The 21,858-nt window shown below is 42.1% G+C and overlaps 1 protein-coding gene across 3 annotated transcripts in view; it reads right to left on the bottom strand.

Moving 5' to 3' along the window:
- Positions 1–15,298, bottom strand: part of MOCS1 (molybdenum cofactor synthesis 1) — a 32,207-nt gene extending 16,909 nt beyond the window's left edge. For 2 of the 3 annotated variants that reach the window (XM_059828413.1, XM_059828422.1), the window contains exons 1-4: positions 15,267–15,298; positions 6,964–7,096; positions 6,115–6,282; positions 1,073–1,237 (exon numbers count right to left, since the gene is read on the bottom strand). In XM_059828413.1, the coding sequence (XP_059684396.1) occupies positions 1,073–1,237; positions 6,115–6,271 (322 nt within the window). In that variant the 5' untranslated portion in view covers positions 6,272–6,282; positions 6,964–7,096; positions 15,267–15,298. Of the gene's footprint in view, positions 1–1,072; positions 1,238–6,114; positions 6,283–6,963; positions 7,097–15,266 lie in introns of those variants that run through there. The other variant, XM_059828411.1, reaches the window with a different exon arrangement.
- Between the last annotated feature and the right edge of the window lie 6,560 nt (positions 15,299–21,858).

Here is a 21,858-nt window from a genome sequence, read left to right as displayed (position 1 = left end):
TGTGCCATGACGCAACCAGATTAATGTAATAGTCTACGCTGGAAGGATAATGCTCCAGTCAGATTTATGACAGGAACAGATTTCTGCACTGGGGTGTAGAAACATGAAGAAGTGCTCCCAGAGAGACTATAGACAAGGACACCTTTCTGCACCTGTCAGCAGAACTTTGATTTGATAGTGGAGTGATTCAAACGTTGAAATTACTTCTCACAGCATCCCAGATTTCTACATCCCTTACCCTACACTTATCTTACGTTGTTGCACCATCTAGTGGCTACTTGGAGGCTTTGTCTGACACAGACTGCCAAAGTTCCATTACTGGACAGAAATAGAATGGTACAAGATCAAATCAGTTTTAGGTTGGAAGGAAGCCCAACATGAAGCTGAACTTCATGATGAGCTTTAGGATTCATTTAAAGAACAATGTGTAACACTGGGCACATCCAAGCATTTTTGAAACTTTGTTTGGAATTACTAGCTCAATCAGAGAGAAGTTACAAAAGCTAGCACCCCTCCTCAAATGACCTCAGGCACAGTTTATGTTTATTCCTATTAAAAATTAGTGGAGGTAGGGAACATCACTAATAACAAGTGAGACCACTGCTAACATGCCCCAAATATAAATTCCAGAAACTGATGCTATTCATGACAAGAAGTTCAGTTCTTGTGGCATCTTAGTCCCCGGCTGCTATAGCAGGAACATCTGTTTTTGAACAGTATTAAAGAAGAGCAGTGCACGAGACCGATATAAGATTTGGAGAGTCTATTGGTATCCATGACTAACCAGTAATCAGCCGGTTACTGGCAGCTGTAGTCACAGTCCCATTGACTGTGGCGAGTGGAGCATCTTCTGCTCCACCAGCTCCAACTAAAGGAGCCCTACCTGCCTAAGGGTTGTGGAAAGAAGGAAAAAGAGTCACTACCAAATAAGCTAGTACAGACTACTTTTCCTAGCCTCAGAAGAATAGCAATTTACTCCCCTCCCAAAATAACTGAGTGTGAAAGACATACCAAACAACTCACAACATTACTGCAAGTATTAACACAGTTGCCTTAGAAGACAAGCCTGTACCTTTCCTCCGGACAATGAACTCAAATTTAGCTGGGACCAAAGTATCCAGGCTAATGTTAATGGCATTCAGTCCTGCCTCCTTCAGTCGGGGCAGCAATCTGGCTAAGTTGATCCCATTGGTTGTGACAGCAATGGTTTTCAGCCCTTCTAGCTTGTACAGTTGACCTAGGAAAATAAAAAGTAAAAAGAATGCTTTAAAAGAAGTAATTCAACTGTAAGTTACACAGAAAACCCAAAAGATTTGTGAAACAAACAAACAAAAAAATATCACTGAGGGTGTGAGGAAAACATGGACACTTCAGTGCTTCAGCTATCTTCCATCCAGCTGCACTGGTTGAAGAGACCCATTTTAGCACAAATCCACTTCAAAAGGTATGAAAGACGGTAGTTTATTGCAAGCAAAATTGGTTATAAAGAACACTGAAAATGCACACTAATTTTGTTCTCCATTTCTTAGAGTAAATACCTACTTTATTGTTGGAAGAAGGCCTCTGATTTTGCTTACCTTCTTTTCCTCAATCTAGCTTTGCAAACTGAATTCTGTGCTCTGCAATAATAATAAGCAGCAAGCCATCACCTTCACACCTGAAACCTGAACTAGCTGCGTTTATCTAGCTACATATATCCTACTATGCTTTACCAAAAACCAGTTCTAACCCAGAGGTAGCTGCCAGCAGTAGCGACTTTAAACTGCTGAAAGAAATACCACATACACTCCTAACTAAACCGAAAAAGGTCAACATATTAGACCATTATCGAGAATCCAAGGCAACAACATCCAAGGGACAAAACACTTGCACTTGACAACTGAAATATTTCCATTACCCACAGCGGTAGCCCAGCCAATTGACGAGTGTTTACGCAAGACACTAAAAAATGGCTAAGAAAAGAAAACCACATAAGAAACAGTTAATGTCATGAGATTAAGATCTAGAAAATAGCTACCTCCTCATAAGCCAAATGCAGAAATCCTCAGCATACCAGAACTCCAGAGGACAGGCTTTCAAACCTCCAGTTATCAGTACAATAACAAATAGGAAAAAACCCTCATAAACCACTTGCAGAAGGAGACCCATGGCAAAGTAATTTTCTTTCCTTATTTTCCCTCCTCCCTTCTCTCATAGCCTCCACCCTAATTAGTTGAGAAATATTTGAAGAACCTTTACTCTTGAGGCAGCTTTAATTACAGCACAAATATTTCATAGTCACTTCTTCCCTCCCTATTTTACTTTTATTTGTTCATGTTGATAAAGGCTTTACTTTTGCTTTATCTCATTTCCCAGCTATTCTCAAAATATTCACCCTAAGCTGAGCCCAAAACTCTGGAATGGGACGAGCCGGGTCACACCAAAGATGTTGAAGTTTACAGCAGCAGCATTTTGCAACATGATGAAGAGCCCCGTAAAGAGATTTGGAGCCTGAGGTTGTAACGAAAGAGCAGTCTTTACTCAGAACTAGACTTTTCTGGCATTAACCTCTCAAAATCCTCCCCACTGACCACGAATAACCCCGTCCTAGAGGATGAGTGCTATTGGCCCAAGTTTGCCAAAGGTTATTTAACACTAGCTACCACTAGCAGTCTAGTCATTGTGAGAGCATAGGATACACACTGCAGCCAGAGGATAGCATAGGAACACCACTACTTTTATTTACAGGTTCAGACTGCACAAAAGGCTCAACCTCCTAACAACAGAGAAAAAAAGACTAGCTGCCATACAGGCTTCCAATGCTAGATATATAACATGCATAAAGGCATTGCATAAAACCAAAGCCATACTGCAGCCTAAAATGGAAAAATTTAAAAAAGTAGCACCAGCTGATTAGGTCAGTTAATGCAGGCAGCAGCTGTTATCAATGCATCTTCTTCCTCATCAGACAGGAAGAGATCCAGGATGAGGCACTGGAAATACACTAATATGCAGAACCACCTGTAATAACAAATTGGATAGAAGCCAACTGTGAGAAATTAGAGATGGAGACTTAACACTAACGTCAACAAGTTAAAAAGGACCAGTTAGTACACTCTGCCTTATTTGTGCAAGCTAAGAAGTGGAACATTCGCAGTTGCTTGGTTTCTTGGCTTGTTGACCTCTAAATTCAAAAGGGATTAAAGAGATTTCATAACTTTGTAACTCACCTTGTACCTGTATTAAGTCTGTTTGCTGATCTTTGGTCACTGCTTTAGCAACAATCAGCACAAGCAAAGGCAGCTGATAAAACTATCAAGTAAAAAAGGAAACAGAACAGATGCTATAATTCAATAGTGTGAAGCTAAAAGCTTCTATGTCAGGCTCAGGCCACCAAGTAAACCCTTTTACATTTACTTTTTCCTTTAGGATCAGGAGCATCTTCTTAAATAAACAAGCTCCTTACATATTCTCCTCTAATCTTTTCCTCAATTGCACTTTTCCTGGTTGAGTCCAGAAAAGGTATGTGTATCTCCTAATACACGAATTAACAAGTCTACCCTGCCACTTCACTCTTGAAATGTGTATTTTGCTATAAAAAGTCATCCAACCATCTGTCCCCCACCCCATGGAAAATGATTTTGTCAGTGGAGATGTGTACTTCTCAGACTATTAATAATAAACAGCTATCACACAGATCATATCTGGTGCCAATTTAAACTTTGAGTATCCCAAAGGATATGGATTCTATATTCCACTATCAGCTGCTTCAGAAAAGTCTCAAACATACGTTTTCAGCAGTCCCCAGGACATGATTTAGCTTTCAGCAAGTGTTAGTTGCTAAGTCATAGTTTATATATTTGCATGTGTTGAACTGTAGCAGGTCTCTGAATAACATTGTCTCCTACAGTAGCTTCAAGTCACATTTGTTCATTGAAACAACAAAAAAAGTTTGAACTTGAGTATTAGAAAAATATGGTAACAGTAATCCAGCATTAATATTTTTGAGCTTTAATGGTATTTCACGGACCATTTATGGTTAAGAGAAAGGCTTGCTGAAAACAAACCTAACTTAAATCTCAACCCTATTCAGCACCCAAGATACTGCAGCCAGCTTCTATAAACCATCTAGAAATCCACATTAACTCTATCCCAGCCCAAACCAGTACATTGTGCTAAGATGGCTTCAGTAAAGGTGCCTATCTAGAATTCTGCAGAAGACATTTTTGGGCTTGTTTTCCCTTCAGTGAGCTTTCCCATAGCTGTTACACATTATCTATTTAGTTTTGAGACTTTTTTCTTGAACCTAAACTTGTGCACCATAGAGTTACACCAAAGTTGAGAAGACAAAAAGTGTTTATAGACTTAATTTGCCATTTTTCAGTATGCCCTAGAAACAAAATAGCCAGGCTAATACAAATTCATGACAGAATGAACTAATGCAATAGGACAATCATCTTAACATCCATTACCTTTACCCCAAGATCACTACTCTCTCATCATCCATTAAAATGATCACTATGAATCTGTCAAAGTTCAGCTGTGAACAAGAATGCAGGCAGAATAATGAAAGCCCAGTGGTTCAAAAAGATCCGTCTCCCTCTTTCAGCCACAGAAATAAACCTTTGAGAATTCTATCACCGCAGTAAAGCAAACAAAAAAAGCTTTCTATCCTTCCAGTATAAATACTTCAAAATTGCAGCAATGCGGTAATTATTTTGCAGTGACCTGGCTACTCAACTTACACCCTCAACATCAGAGTAGCTGTGTTGAATATAAAAAGCCATCAGGTACCGTTGATAAATGAAAAAGGTGCATGTGCTAGGAAAGAAAGTTCTGCACTGAACTGATGATGTTGATTTCAACTCATTTTCAGGCCAATATTATATGCTGAACTGTTAAAGCTTTATTGTATTTTAAAATGCAACCTATTTTATAAATCTTTCCTCTTTTGTCTGGCGAAAGCCAGCTAAAAATAATTATACCTATTATTACTAGAAATTGGGAATGTCTTCTTGAAAGAAACAGGTCTCTTGAAAGGCACATAGCACTCTCAATCCCAAATAAAAAAATAACCTAACAGGCAAAATGCCCTAGAGAATGATATTCCAGAGTTCCAAAAAGATTAAGTCAGGGCAGTTTCAGGACTCCTCACAATCAAGGTTCAAGGAGACCAAAGCCAGCTCACTTTAGCCATACCCTTTCCAGCTATAAACAGGTCAGTTTTACATACTGCACTGCTCTGCTGCTTCCTTTGGAAAAGACCGTAAAGGTCTTCCACATCCTGAATAAAACAGAGCAGGAGCAGAGACCAACTGTTTTCTGCACAAAAGCTCAGTGTATCAGTAGGCAGTTACTCTACTTTCAAGACCTTCATCTTCCATATTAACGTCTTCTTATCTGCACATATACTCTTATAAGTACTGAAGAAACAGACAAGTTCAGTTGCCTACAATACACCAAAGCACACCCACCTACATTACCGCTATACAAAGTTATTGTAGTGTCCATAACATACACGGCTTTGGACAGGGAAAGAAGCACCTGGCTCCAGAAAAAAAACAGGCAGAGTCAGTCAACACAATACCAGTCGAAGGAGATAAATTACAAGATAATTTTTAGAAGTCTATCTTCCATTGAAGTAATAGTCTTCAGTAACTGTAAAAACACTGGCATTTCCACCATTCCTTATTAAACACAGACAAGCAAGTGACATCTGTTATCAAGGAAACTAAACAAAAACACAAAAACAAAACCCCCAAAAATCCAAAAGAAAACCTGTTTTGTTTGTAAGCACATACCAACTGTTCCTCCCCAGTGAGGACCTGGTCACATCAATTCTTGATTTTTCACCCCAGGGCTGCAGTATTGCAAGCTATTCTAGTAGATGTTGAATATGAAGACAACACTAAGTTCAGCTGTTATAACATGAAGAGACATAAGTTCTATCCAAGCAGGAGATCAGAACTGGAATTTTTCTGAAAGGAAATATCTTACGTTTCACAATGTTGGGATAAAGCACTGTCATTTAACGTACAGTTATTCTTCAGGTTGCTGGACTGTATTAGTAGATCGTTATAAGCATAGTTCTTGAATCAGTTTCAAAATGACTTGCTGTATTTATTGGGAACTCACCCACAATATCAACCACATCGGGACGGATAAGTGGCTCTCCTCCTGTCAGTCGGATCTTCTCTACACCTTCTTTCACAAATAGTCTGGCTAGGGTGATTATCTCCTGAGCAGTAAGAAGCTCTGATTTAGGGGTCAGCTGAACACCTTCCTCTGGCATACAATACCGACCTGAAACAAAGAATACAGAAATACATGGGGAAAAAATAACCAGCAGCAGTTAATCTAATATTCATGGGCAAAATGCACCAAGTGCATCTGTCTTTAATGGATGTCAGACTACTCTGCTTTTCTCAAATACAGATAAGATCATATACCAAATCTTACAAGCAATCTCCTAACAATTTCCTGTTTTCCTTCAGAAGAAAACCCAAGACTCATTTGATGGGTCTCAAAATTAAAATGGATCCTTTTTGAAGGAAAAGCTGATCTTATTTCTATCTAACCTGCATTCAAACAGAGACACCAAACTGAACTGGCAAGCACTGGGACATTGCCACAAACTTTGCAGACATAACTGTGGAATGCCTACGTACGAGCTCTCATGCTTATCACACACTTTGGGTATGGCATACAAACATCCACAAGCACCATCATCCAAACCACACCAAGTCTGATGGAAGACCTGTCACACTCCCACTTGTCTCTGGCAGATCCCTAGGCTTGCTCCTGCTTCCCCATCCCACCAGCAGCTCAGCTCCAAATCAGTCTCTATCTATCCTTTACCATTATTTTTGTGAAGACAAGAAACAGCGCAGGGCCAACACAGCAATAAGTACCGTAACTCAGTTCTTGGCCTTTGCACAATGTGGTGCATAAGAGCTTTGTGCAAGAAAGCAAACAGACACTTACATCTGAGGTTGCATTTCTCGGTCAAAGAAATTCGCAAGTAGTTGTGCTGACGTCCAAAGCTGTCCGTCAAAAAAGCAGAGAAGGGAGCAGCATGTTCCAGTAGAAAGCGTCCTCTTCCTGAGCTTTGCAATTCCTGCAATGAAAACAAGCAAGTGCTAAATATTTGAATAATTATCCTATCAACTTGCTGTATAAATATTAACTTTGAACTGAAAATTATTATTCCATTTTTCCCCACAGGGACAGCTGCACAAGAAAAACCCATGACGTGTCTTTATGGTCAAAACTGGCCATTTATTGATTAAGTTTCACACCCTACTTAATTCCATGGAACTCTACTACAATTTTCCCTGTGCATTTTAAGATACAATCTTTTTGCTTTGCCACAGGTGCTTTAGGCTTTTTGTGCAGAATAGAAGGCAGCTTTTTTCAATTGCATGTCTTTTCACTTCCCAGAGTCAATGATCCAGGACCACCCAATTTCGCTACAGCCCTCAGATAAATGAAATCATATAGAAGGGTCCCTCCCTGCACTTCAGTGCAAGAGAACTGAAAGTTGATGAAACACTGTGTCTCTGCTTGTGTCCCTACCAACTTTCAAGTGCAAGACATAACATCTTGTTAATAGCAAACCCAAATTATTGCTGTGTACAATTATGTTTCATGACGTCTGTTTCAAGAACATTTCCAACAAGGTCTTCTTGCCCAAATCCATACAACAGAATACTTCCAAAAAGCTTGTCTCAGTTAAAAGATGATAAATACTACAGGGCACAGTGGGACTGGTAGAGAAATGTATGATCCTGAACACTCCACATATTCAAGCCTGCATAAAAAGATTCAGAATTTTAATAATGTCTTTATTAACTATCATGAAGTGAATATTAAAAATCATTCCTATTTACAATTTTTGGGTTTTTTAAAGCACAGTGTAACATATTCTAGAGCAACACAGTTTTGGAAGTACTGAGTATTTGCCCTCCAGAATGAGGGCTGATCACTTTAGGTATCACGTGAAATATCCCAAATTAGTAGCTGCTACTGGAAATGAATACAGTTCAAGTTTATACCAAGCATCTTTAAAACATCTCTAGCATCAACACCAGAACACTGTTGGTTATAGCAAGGTCTAAACGCAAGGAGTCCCACTGCCTTTAGCCCATGACTTATTACCATGTTATATCTCTATTTTTCTACACCTGTAAAGCACAGCTGAAACTACTCTGCTACTTTCAGAAAGTATTTCAATACCTTAAGTGAAACCTACAGTAACTGTTATCACAGCACTGCAGAAAAGCAAAAGTTTACCGGCAGACTTTAATCAGCCGGTGGATACTTGGTTCAGGCACTACATACAAACGTCCACAAACAACATCATGCAAACCCTGCCAAGTCTGGTGTCTTTTCATCTACTATATCACAGCTAAATTAACATTTTATGGGAGGCCAGTTTAATAACTCTGACAGAGGCCAGCTGCATAGCATCATGAAACGAAACAGAGAAAACAGGATCAAAATAATTAAAGGAACTACCTTCATTGTGTTCTTGTTAGTTAACCACATACAGACACTTATTAGCCAGCTAAGAAAACTGGAAGGAAGCTAAAGGACTCCTGGACATACAGAGAACTTCATCTCCAGTGAAAGAGCACATACAAAACCATTTCTGGATACATGGTGTTCACAAAGTTAAAAAAGTGAGGGGGGAAATAATCAGCTGCAGAATTGTGCCTCAAGTCAAAATCATGTTGGCTACTCTTGGCAGGCTGCTGCAGGCAAAGGATTAAATAAAGCTTTGACATAAATTTAAGATGTAGAATGAGGAACCGGACAAAATGACACATTAGCTAGCATTCAAACTGCTTAACTGAGCAAAAGTCATGATTTCAAACTAGTGAAAAACAGACCTGTGAAATCTCCAGACATACTAAAATTGGTATGTATGGGATGATGCCAAGGGACTGGGCAGAAACACACATAGCTGTGGCCATCATCTCCCTGGCTCTGGTCATCACTAGTAGGAACCATAGGAGTCAATCCTGCACAGTACTTCCAAACAGCCCTAGCAAGAAGTCTGGAAATGGTCAGCTAAAATGTTGAAGAAGCCGGGTATGCTTCCTCAAAACATTTTATTCTGAAAGCATTTGTAAGAAAGATTTGGGGGTGGGTGGAAAGGACACCCTCAGTGACCAGATCAGCCAGACAGCAAAGGTTATCTGGGGAGAGGCCCAACTTCAGCCATCAGCAGCTGTAGCAATTTTGATTCCAGCTGTGCTAACACCACGGCTGCTGCTAAACTTATAAGCAGGAGCAGCCTTTCTTGGCAGCACGGTCTTTCCACCAGCCTTTAAACAATCCACTACACCTCTTGATCCAAACAGCTTTGTGGTTAGATAAGAAGATCTGTAAGAACACCCCTGGTGGGGGGGGGGGGGGGGGGGGGGGTGGGGGGCAGTAGAGAAGATAAAGGAGACATAGACCTGGCTGATTTCAAAGCGCAGAAAGCATCTGTTTACCCCTGATAAAACAGCAGTACTAGTTTCCATGTAATTGCTTTTCTGCCAGAGGAAATAAATCTCTTTCAGTTTCTGTTTTGAAACGGCCACAACAGCAGCGGGCTAAGAGGCTCAAGGCCAGCCCTCCCCAGGCCTGGCTTTCCCTCCCTGTGGCACCAAAGGTGTCAGTGACAAGAGCTGTAAAAAACAGCCCCTCTGCAGCCACATGCGCTGCTCACACTCACTAGACACGTTCTCACATCTCCCTCTTCTCCGATGTGTACAGGCAGAGCAAGTCATCTAGTTTTTAATCCCCCAGGAAAACGCTCCAGCCTGGGCACCTACCAGTTGTTTGCGAGCTCTGCACAGCTTTACTTTCCCCAGGAAATCCCAAGTTGGGAGCTTGCTTTGTTAGAAATGCTGGCTCTGTTGCACTTATGGTGAGAGTTTCTCAGAATACAAGCAGGGTTAAGTCGAAGAGCCCAGCTAAATATTCAGACTTAATTTCTGCTTCTTTCCCAGTTAGAAAACTCACCCTTGAACAGACCAAACTTGAAGATATTTTAAATACTGCCAACTTCAAAAAAACACAAGTATTTTTTCTTGAAAACTGCACTGCTTTCTTGCCTGGTTGGATTTCTGATGTTCTCCTGCCTATTATTTTGGAAAGGTGTTCACATTTGAGAGGGAAAGCACTCCCATGCTTATCAAAATTATTTTAGCCCTTCTTGTAGGAGCAGTCCTCTCCTGTTTCTTTCTCAGTAACTCACTTTTGCACCTTTTTCAGGACCAGGCTTTTCCTTACCCACTCCACTTGAAGACAGAACAGTACGAACCTCCTGCCTCCCCGTTTTAGAGTGCGTATTACAAGGAGGCAAAGAAGTAAGAAGTTGTCCTCCCTGACAGAAGGGAGGCAAGAGAGGGAGACTTTATGATGGTATCTAATGGATGCCAAAACTGTATACTTTCTTTTCAAAGACAATAATATGCTTAGTGTCCTATTTTCAGGAAGCAGTCACCCCTGGAGTGGGGTGCAGGAGGCAGCGGTTCTGTTCCTGGTCTGCCATCCACCTGTGTGGCTGTTACAAGCAAGGAAACTAAAGTAAGAGGACTTACTGGAGGAATAATACTGCCCTTCATTAATTACTCTAAAGGGAACTGTCAAGAAGCAAGCATTTAAAGAACAGGCATTCAGCAGGCAGTTGGTGTCAACATACTTTAAAGTTCCTATTGGAAGTAACTAACTTTTGCTCTCTTGCTGCAAAACAGTGGGTGTGGGGATGGGGAAAAGAAAAGTTTTCCAGAGCTACTAGAGCTTCTTTCCATCAGTTTCTTGTTGTGTACAGGGATGGGTTTGTCTGGGAGGAAAGAGTGACTGGAGATGGAATTTAAGCTGTGAGTTCAGTTCCTGTAGTTTGATGTCAGCAAGGAGGAATTAGGAGACACCCATGAGGAGTTCAGTAGCATCAGCTTGAGCTCCACTAGGAATGGATCCTGTATGACCAAAACTGCCACTGCACACAGCACTGATTCATATTTTTATCAATTCCACAGGGAAGGCCAAATATCAGAGATGGAAACTCCACTGCCTTCCTGGTAACTCAGGGCAAGGATGAAGCACTCTCTCAGGTAGTCATGTAAGTAGGATTTTCCTGAAGGGGAAGAATAGGGTGAGGTTGAACCTAGTCCTTTGCAGCCTGTGAGAGAGCTATCGGAGCAGGCAGAAAGCAAATGCTGCCTGCTACAGTTCCCAGTCTACAGGGGAAGGGTTATTCAGTTCCCTGCAGTTGGAAAAAATGGGTGGTTGTTGGTATTTTAACATATCAATGCCCAACCACCTAACTTTTTCACTCCAAAGGGATGGCTATAATCCCCAAATCCCCACTCCCCTCTCGCCATAGTTGACGGGAGACACTTCTGCACATCGGAGGAGTATGTGCCCTGTCACATAGTGTGCTTTATCTGATCTGTGAGAAAACAGTTTCAGTCTCTGGGCTGTCAATCCTATGTTCTATACGAGTACTGAAAGAATAACAGCTTAGATGACTGCACCTAGCAGCTGTATTTTGACAAGCTGTCAACCCTTCAGACCTGCCAATTCACCTGTGATTTCCAGGAGAACTCTTCTAACAATACAGCAAAATTGGAAGCTGTCACCAGTGGTATTAATAACCACCAGGAACACCACAAACTGACAGATACTGGAAAAGCTTAGTTAAACACAAGGGGGAAGAGAACAGAGCTCTTATCTACTTATCAAGCTGAAGATTAAGCACTCTACTTGCTCTCGCCTTCCACCTTCACCTTATCCCCAGTGATATTTGTGCACTACAAAACACTAATGCTTGCAAACACTTCTTCTGGACAAGCCTCAGGGAGCACCATAACCTGTGTACTTGTGACACTGTTAGCGCTGCTCCTGCACCCACTGGCTCTTTCAGCTCCTGCAGTCCTGTTGGGTCTGTGCATCAGTGCTGCCGCCTCACTGTAGTACCTAACACTGCTGTGCCAGCATCATGGACACAACTCAGCAAAAGCTCTTCTGTTTCATGCCTCACCTTTAATACCTCAGTCTGTAGGGAAGCGGTGACATTGTGTCCTTGTTCAACCTGGAAATCAGACAACCGCAGAGGCTGAAATGGGTCTAAATAGGCCAAGTGCCAGAATGAGGTCTGAGCTGAGAAGTCCAAGACAAATGTTTTCCTGAGGGCTCAGCAGCTGCTGCCCAACAGTTAACCCCAAACAGCATGCTACAGTTCTGGTTACTGGCACAGAGAGCACTGCTCAGGGACTTTGACCAACTACCCACAAAATGGATCTCCAGGACACAGAGAGTTTCAGACATGACTGGCCAAGAATAAGGGCCATATGAGGTCTTTCTAGACAAACTGGGCTCTTCCCTTTATCCCAGTAGTGAAGACTTCATTGAGGCCACAGAAAATTTCAGGTGGTTATGTTTGAATCATGAGATCTACATGAACAGGTGGAGGAAGCTGAAATGAAACTTTCTATCAGGATGCTGAAGACTTTTACTGGAAATGATACATCTAGAGCAGGATAAAAAAACACTGATTTCCTTAACGTTATTGCTCTCAAGCCTCACTCTTAATTTTAAGAGTCCTCTCATCTTCCTTGCTTGTTTCAAAAAGCTGGGGTTTTTGCATGTAAACTTCCAGCTTACAAAAATAAAAAAAAGGTGCAAATTACTTTTTCTATTGTACTGGAAAATACACAGTTTGTAGTAGAAATATGTAATCCTATATATATTTTTTTTATTCAAGAACATAATTTGGACATGTATTATCATGTGTACAAGATAACAGGATGGCATCAGACTTTCCTTTGTTAACTGTGAATTAGTCAAGAAATGCTTGTACATAACTAAGCATGAAAACACTGCTTTCACGGTACCTATTGCTACCTGCCCTTATCTAGTATTAAGAAAAAGGATTCCACCCTGCGCACATCTCCGAGACTGACAACTGTATCTTAAATACTAAGATACAAACAGGCTCATACACGTGGACTAACCAGTCTAATAATAATCTAACAAAGTTTTGGGTTTTATCTGGAAACAATTTAGGATCAGCTTCCCAGGTGTATCTGATTTCACCTTCAAAACTGACATCAATTTTCACAGCCTCAGATCTGCCCAGTGAGGTTAGCTGGTCAATATAATTTCACTTCTATAAATACACCAATTTTCACCACATATTTCATACAGAGAACATTATAAGGACTTAATGGACATTCAAAACACAAATAAAAGCTATTAAGTGTTTCTGCTGGAGGGTATCACTTACCAAGTATTCATAGAAAGTGTTATTACAGATAGCAAATGCAGGATACAGAATGGATAGCATGCACACAGACATTCTCCAACTGTCTCAAAAAACAGCATGTAGGAATAGGCTAAAAAGGCCATAAGTTGAACGTAAGTTCACCATACAATACCAATACAGCAGCTGTACTGACCCCACTGTTTGTAACCTAACCTGAAGGCTTACAATGGATGCCTTGGACACAGCCTTTGTCTCCTGAGGCTCCTGCATTACAGAGTTCTTCCTTCCACAGCTAGACGGACCATTTTAAAAGAGGATGAAATGCAGAAAGTCTAGCTCTCTTTTCTCCCCTTTGTATGCCCTGTACCCAACTGAAATGTCATGAAACTAAACAGAACCCATGAACATTTTCAGATCCAACCCAGAAGACAGTCAAGCAGTATTCACAATTGTTCTGAATGTCTGAACATCTTTTCATCTGAAAGCACATTTCAGTGTCCCCTATGGCTATAATGCTAATTGCTCCTCTCTACAGATGAATTCAGTAAGAGAGTGTGAACAGAAAGCAGCAATGAGTATATTATCACCATACAGATAATAACTGCTAAGTTTGCACTGTCTTTGCTTTTGCATTAGCTTGCTTCTCAGTCCCTGCAGGGTATCAGCCGGTGCCCCACCACACTTGTCACAGTTACAACGCCACACACACAAATCATCCATGCCATTCTTCCAACCACTGTGGCTTTCATTCTCTAAGGCAGTAGGGCTTTCAGAGACGGATGTTGTAATCAAGCTCTTTCAAAAGTATGCCTGAATGTATGTTAGAACTACTCTATTTATAGAAAGTAGTTAAAAGTAATTCTGATCAGAATCTATAAAAAAGTACATGGTTTAGAAAAAACAAAAGAAACTCAATAAACTTTCTAGATTCCTGAGCCAAGTAAGCATTCAATAACGCAATGCACAAATCCACTTGACTTTCTGTAAATAAGTGGTAGTGAATGCATTCAATTCTGGCGACGCAAGGTCTGTCACTAGTAGCTTTAGCTTATTTTCTGCTTGTTAAAGCCAGTCATGCAATTGCAAGTGAATCAATAAATCATGTCCCAGCTGGGATTACTCTACATTGTCATGCCCTATTTCTGCTAGACAGTTACAGAACCTGTGCCTTTCTGTGCAGCTTTTTCTGCTGCATTTGGACACCAAGAGACCAAATGCAGCCGGGGGACTGAAAGTTAAACCAGGAGGAGCTAGATCCGGACAACACCTGTGTTGATTTCATGCCAGCGAGAGAACAAACAGCTTCATTGCAAAGCTCGCGTTACAGCTCCGAGCACAGCCACCGAAAGCTGCCGAACTACTTGATTTTTACCTAGGCAGATCAAATGCCACTGCGTAATCTCTTCTCCGAGTGGGAAGGAACACAGAACTGGTTCAGTCCAAGAGACTGAACGTCCTACTTACTTTCAAAGTAAGGGCGACATTTCAACAAACTAAGGACATAGAATTATATATTACCACGTGTTTTATTGACTCTCCCCCACCCCCGTATAAACAAGTCATGTTCACCATACAAATTACCTATCGGTCTGCGACAGGCTGCCAAATTAATACGGTCATTAGAAAGCACGAGGCAGAGTCTCGGTGCCATCCCCCCCCCCCAGCAGATTCCAGCTGCGGTACCCCCCCGCTGCAGACCACTATGGCTGGGGAACGCGCAACCCCAAGCTCCCCTCGGGAACCCCGCCAGGCGAAGCCTGGGTTATCACAAGTACCCTCCACAAACGACGTTTTCTTAATTTTAAGCGCAAGGCACCGGCCCGGGACTCAAAATCCCAAACCCGACCTCCGGCGGCCGCACGCCTCCCAAGCGCCCCCTCTTGCAGCGGCACCCGCCCGATACCGGCCGCCGGCCCCGGCGACCACCTTCGGCCCCAAACGCTCCATTCACCCCGCGGCGCCGCACCGGCCTCGCCTCACAGCCCTCCCCCGCCAGCCCCCCTCAGCGTCCCGCACCCCGCCTCACCTGAGCCGCGGCGGAGGGAGCCCTCACGGGCGCCCCAGAACTGCAGGCGCGGCCCGGGGCTGCCCCGAGCGCCCCCCGCAGGAGCGCGGGGCCGCCGCGCCGCCCCCACGCCGCCGCCGCCGCCATGCGGCTCGCCGGCCCCCAATACGCGGGGGGCTCCGGCGCCGCCGCCAGCCTCGCACCGTCACGCGGGGGAGGGCGGGGGGGGGGAAGCAACCAATCAGAGCGGCCGCAGGTGTGGCGCTGCGCGCCGGGAGTTGTAGTCCGCTCCCCTCAGCCCGGCGGGCGGGCGCAGGGGCGGCTGCCGTCGGGGGCCTGCAGGTTCCTCGCCACCGAGGTGCCTGCCTGGGGCAGGGCATCCGGGCAGCGCCTGCGAGCCCCGCATCCCTCAGCAGCAAAAGCAAAACCTGCACTGACAGCCTTTATTTCCCGCCTTTCCCCGCCCTCGCCTCGGCCCTCCAAAAGCCAGGTGTAGGGCCGAGGCCTGCAGGCCGGCCCTGCCTGCCGGCTGCCTTCGTGGGAAACGCAGGCGTTGAAGGACTCGTACGTGTCCCAGCAGGGACAGGCAGAGCACCAGGAAACATGGTCATCCTCAGCTGGGAGACATTTCTGGTGGAAGCAACAACTTCAACCTCAGTCCTGCCCAAGTCTTGAGCAAAATCTGTAAAACACTGTTGGAAGATGGGCACAGGAACTAAATATTCTAGTCCCATGGGGCATAAGAAAACAATATTCAAGTTTTCAACCTATTATACTGTCCCCCACACTCCCAGTGTTTCACACACAAGGGGCGTGAGCATGAAGTGCCCGGAGGCCCGCCGTCCACCTCCGCCGGGTGGTGGGTCTGCAAAGTGTGGTCACCCATTGCCAAGTTGAACTTGAGGCACTTGTTATGAACCTGTTTCACACGTGAAAGGAGGGCTTGGGTGCCCAGAATTTCCGTGGATCCCCTTCCCGAATCACATCAGGTACTCTTCCAAGAGTCACGTGTTTCCCTAAATGACTTTTATTGCTCTTAACCTTAGAATTACGCAGCTGTTGCATTGCTGTTGCTGTTAAGAGTAAAACTCACACCTTTATACACCATGCTGCTTCTATGATAACTCTTCCAGTTTAAATAATTTTATTTTCTGTTACCAAATTGCTGTGTCAGGGATATTTGCATTTGCAACTAATGGCTGCAAAAACATGAACAATGCTCTGCACAGTCTTAGTTCTTTAGTGTTTGACCTGCGCAGTGCTTCTTGATGTGTGAGTAACTGGGCCTTATAATTGCTTGTGTCAGCCAGTATTTCAAGACATAGTTATATGTGCTGGTACAGATTCAGATATTTAGTCAGGTTGTACTTAAATCTGTGTTCTGTAGCAAAACACCTTCTTCTGTCCAATATAGTCTTAAGCATTTAGACTTTAGACTTTATTCAGTCCTTAGGCTGGATAGAAACTAATGGGAAAATTTTATGCAACATTGCTTTTTTTTTTTTCTTTTTTTTTCCCAAAGGTGAAACCATTTTAGAAGAAATACAGACTTGAATGACCTCTGATGTGGCCAAATATCTATTCTGAAATTATTCTCACCAGTATGATGTCAAGGTACCATATGCACAGATCAAAACAATAGAGAAGATAACAAGGCAAAATACTGTTTTTAATTACAGTCTTCAAAAGATGCAGAAGCAAGCTTGATGTTTACATTTACAGTAGCTTTATGAAGCATCACTTCTCCCTGTAGAACTGGAATAACTGTAATTAAAGGATTTCCTGAATTTAATTGAACAGCAAGTGATAATGAAGGCTGAAATGCAGAGAGCATTTTAGCTTCATATTAAATGTAGTAATTGTTCAATTAAGTGAACCTTTCAATTGCAAAAAAAGTTTAATTAGGTGTAAAGTGAATACAGATCAAAATTTGTTACAACCTCAGAAAGAGACAAAAATTAGCATTTGCTTAATCAGCATTAAAAAAAAAAATCCACAGGATCCCTGATATCTTTCTCCAGTAAATGTTCTTACCTACAGTGAAGGGTCTGGTTCTATTGTTCTATAATTATTTTATTTTACTTAAAGACTATGTTAAGCTTGACTTATATCTGTAATGCAATTGAATATGGCAGGGCTGAGCATATCAGGAAAGTTAAGAAATGAAATATATTTGCTTACTTGAAGCCTTGTATTTTTCCAGTTTTATCAGATTGTACAAACATAGGCGTATCTTATTAAACAAGCACAAAATCAGCTTTTACACCTCCAAAGGCAGCCTCATACTCTCAGAAGTAGCTGCTGCTGGTTGACAGAAACACTTGCCCAGAATTAAACAAAACCATAAAATAAATGTAATGGAATAACAGCATCTGCATAAGAGATTATTCTGTTTTAACTTTACTGGGGTACAGTCATGTCATGTCATGTCATAGGTCATGAAGAGTAAGGCTTTTTGCACGTCTGAAACAGCAGCTGGAGGTTTGATTTCTTTGCTTTTCTTAGCAGTTCTCTGAAGAACTAGTACTAGGTAAAGAATTAAAGGTTTGAGGTTTGTATATTTAGGCCAAGATGCTGCGCAGTGTCATGCCCTTGCATTGTAACCAAAGTTGTGTGTGATATTCTACCATGGCAAAGTAATACTTCTCTATATCTAGCTGCAGAGAGCACTGTCACTCTAGTGAAGCTCAAGACAGTTACTCAAGGCAATTTTAGGATCCACAGAAACTCTTGCCACTGATCTTTCAGTTGTCTTCTAGACATTATGCAGACATTCACTTGTGTTTGGCACAGAGTAATTCTGTAGTCCAAATTCCAAAGAAAGAAATTTCCTGCCCTTCCTGCTGCTGCCTTCCTTTCTGACTTACAGGAAGCCTAGATTAGCCATGTCTTATTTAGCTGTTTATTTGTTTCAAGATTTTGCTGAATTCACAAACGCCTTACAGGTCTCATTCAGCATTCTTGCACATTCAAAGGTTAACTAGCTTTCCTCAAGAGACTCTGCACTGTGCCATTCGTAAAAGTCTGTGTGCTGGCCAAGGAGCATACACCCACATGGGCAATTGAAGGGCAGAGTCCAGTCCATGTACCAGCATCCTCTGTGAGCATATCCCAGAACAATACGAAAATACAAAGTGCTGGACTACTTCCAGTGCTATTCATGCTTCAGATAAGCACTGAACAAAGTTTTAAAGATATATTAATAATTTAATCATAATAATAATTAAGAAGTCTCAGGAGAGAGCACAGCATGTGAGCTGGATGGATCTGCCACACTGAATCACGATTGCCTCATTGTCCAAACTAGGCATCCATTAAGAGTTTCTCAACATCTTTCTGAAACTTTGGGCTACATGCCTGAACAAAAACCAGGGCAAAGTGGAAGACCTGATCCTGTCCTCACGTGGGGCTGGAACACAGCCAGGGCTTGTGTTGGGACTGCAGTTAGGAAAGACTGCGGGAGTGCCTAGTCTAGGGCGAGTAAGGGAAAGCCTCCATGTCCAGCTTCCTGCAAATTGAGCACAAAATAACTGTTAGACTTTGCAAAGACACAGTACTTGTTTTTTCTGTTTCTTGCAAGAGCAGAACATCGTCCCTCTCTGCATTTGTTACTAGTGAGCAACATAGGCACTTCTTCAAAGAAACCACCACAAGGATAGAGATTCACTGTTAAACATCAGGGCATATGTGAGGTACAAATGACTAGCTTAGGACATCTCACAGTTGCTCGTGAGCATCGTAGCATTTTTCAGTTTAAAGCACATCACTGCATGATCATTCTTACCTACACTTGAGAAATCCTAGGGAGCTGATACAGCAGAAGCTTCTGTTATAGTTTGCTTTCGTCATTAGAAAGAGGCATGAGAGCCTTCCTGGGATTTCTTCCTGGTAGCTGGCACAAAATAACATCCACAGTTCTCTAGGACATACTGCTTCCACGGAGTTAAAAAGCATGTGTCAAAAAACACACAGAGTTACAAATAGCCATGCCAAGGCTGCCACAAAAACAACAGCCTCTCACAGATGCAGAAGAAATCAGAACAAGACCAGCCATTCTAATCAAATCAGTCTGAAAATCATCGGCATGGAACCAGCCAGGCTGGTTAGAAAATAAGTGTCAATGCTGTCTTCTCCTATCCCTCCTCACCATCTGTGTGCTGGAGAAACCTTCTCTCCCTTCATCTTATTACCCTCCTCCTTTGCTGTGTTTTCTTTGACGTTGTCCAGTTTTTCTGCTCACAACAATGAGAAAAGTAAAAATATTTGTTTAGTGTTACTAAACTCATAGTGATGAAGTTTTTGGCATTCTCTGAGCAGTATCTAGCAGTATCTAGAGTAATGGGCTGTAGAATACCAAGGAATCCAAATGATCCTACACATTAAAAGCTAAGTCTACATTTACTTTTCCATACGTTTGCACATCCACACTACAGAAAGGTAATTAAGAAATCCATAAAAAGCAGAGGTTGATGTAAGTAGAAAACGGGAAAAAAGGAAGGAGGAAAAGAAGGGAAGGAAGGGGGGGAAGGGAGGAAAGGAAGGGAGGAACAGAGGAGGGAGGGAGGGAGGGAAGGAAGGAAGGAAGGAAGGAAAGGAAAGAAGGATGGAAGGAAGGGAGAAAGGAAAGAAGGGGAGAAAGTTTTGCTGTGAGCTTGACCTTATAATTTATGTACAACCATACCCTTCTCTCTTGGCTTCCTTCCTTTACATGAAATACCATCATCATGCCTTCAGCATTACACAATCAAGGAACAGCAGCACTTTGTGCCCTCCTGTTTTTTATCTAGAAGTTCTGTGCAGGACAGCTGCTGTGATTTTGTTTATCTGGAGCAGGATTGCACAGTTCCACCCTTTACGCAACGTTCCTGGTAAACAGGCTGTTTATGGTCTGACCACCACAACTTTGCTGGGCTAAGTGGGTGCTTATCATGTTTAATTCCTCAGAACCGTGGAAAGAATGAATATAGTGACACAGAACAACGTCATCTAATAAGGTTGACATGAACATAGCCAAAGGAAACTTTAGACAAAGTCATACATTGTCTCAGATTAACCATGGGCTTATTCTGCCCAGGCAGCTCCAGTTGTAGGTTTGGGGCTAATTCTGTTAGCATGCCTACATTTTTTCGTATTTTATTGAATTCAAGCATATGGTAAAAGGAGGTACCTGAGTGTTAGAAAACACCAGGAGACTCCTTTTTCCTTTCCCACAGGTGGCGTGGACTCCCAGTACCCTCCCCTCTCCTCTCATGAGTAACTCCCATTCCTCCTTTCCATGTTAAAGAAATCCTGCTTAATTTTATGGAGTGAAGTTAACTGTATTGGTGGTATGTGACAGTACCTTATGTATCAGCACCACCGACACTCCAGGCGTAAGGCACTGGGTCAGTGGGAAGATTCTCAGACCTGAGAATGCAGCTGTATTTTGGACAAAACAAATCATGATTTTCTTTTTTCCTCAAAGTGAAGATCCTGTTCTTGGTCTTCATCAACTCTAAGGGAAGGAATTATGCCTTCCCTGCTCTAAGAGAAATGTATTGGACTTCAAAAGGGGAGAAGAGAAATAAACTCCAAATGGCCTTATACTGGCTTTGTCATTACCAAAAGAAAAAAGAAAAAAAGAAGCCTCTTTTCCAATGCAGATGCTGTCTTACTCTCTTGAAGTTAGTCCCTGTATTTGGAACAGCAATTAATTTAGTTAAACAGCTGGACATATGATCTTATGAAATATGATGAGTATTTCCCATTTAACTTGCTTTGAAGCAAGAATTTTCATCAATAACAACAAAAAACCTTCTCCACATCCCAACAAAACAATAAGCAAGAGCTCAGACCTTCAAGACTTTTTTTGTGCTGGAAGAATTTAATGTGACTTGGAAATCGATTAAGTTCTGTCAAAGCTCTAAAGTATACCTGTCTTGTCCCTTTCAAAACTAGGTGGTAGTGTTTATAGCCAGCTTCTTAGTCTACCTAGAATAGGATTTATTTTCTGCTTATTTCTTCGCTTATTTCACTGAAACAAGCTAACTTCCAGTCTGTTAAGCATCCCTCAAGGTAAGTGAAACTGTAACAAACAGCACTCCCAGAAAGTTAATTTGTATCCAGAGAGCTTTATCAAGTTAGAAAGTCACAAAGCAGAAAGTGAAACAAAACAAAATGAAACAAAATAATAAAAACATCAGGGCATCTTTGTGGGCTGTTGGCATTTTTGTTTTGTAGATGCTTGTATCAAAGACTATATTTTTTCAGATACTGTTAAGTTCTAGATTTAGCATCCCACAGATATTTCTCTCTCTGTCATTTCATATCCCCTAGGCACCACAGTTCTGTTCAGTTCTTGCAAATCACAATAAAGAACTGTGATTAAGCGAATCTCACTGAATATTTCCCTCTTTCACATCTGTGGCTATCATCTTGTAAAAGAAAGGCAGAAAGGAGCTGTTTGCAGATTCACTCTGTTCTCTCATCTCCTCTTCCCAATGTTTTTCTGTTTTGCCAATTTCTAAGCTGCGTTTCCAAAAAGGTGAAAATGTGACAATCCCTTGGAAAAACTTTCTTTGAGTTTTCAGAGGATCATTACTTTGTTGTGCATTGTCTAGTCACTTAGGTGATG

Source organism: Gavia stellata, chromosome 2 (assembly GCF_030936135.1).
Source record: "Gavia stellata isolate bGavSte3 chromosome 2, bGavSte3.hap2, whole genome shotgun sequence".
Taxonomy (NCBI): domain Eukaryota; kingdom Metazoa; phylum Chordata; class Aves; order Gaviiformes; family Gaviidae; genus Gavia; species Gavia stellata.
Note: the sequence above shows the minus strand (reverse complement) of the source record. Positions and strands in the feature narration are given on the sequence as shown.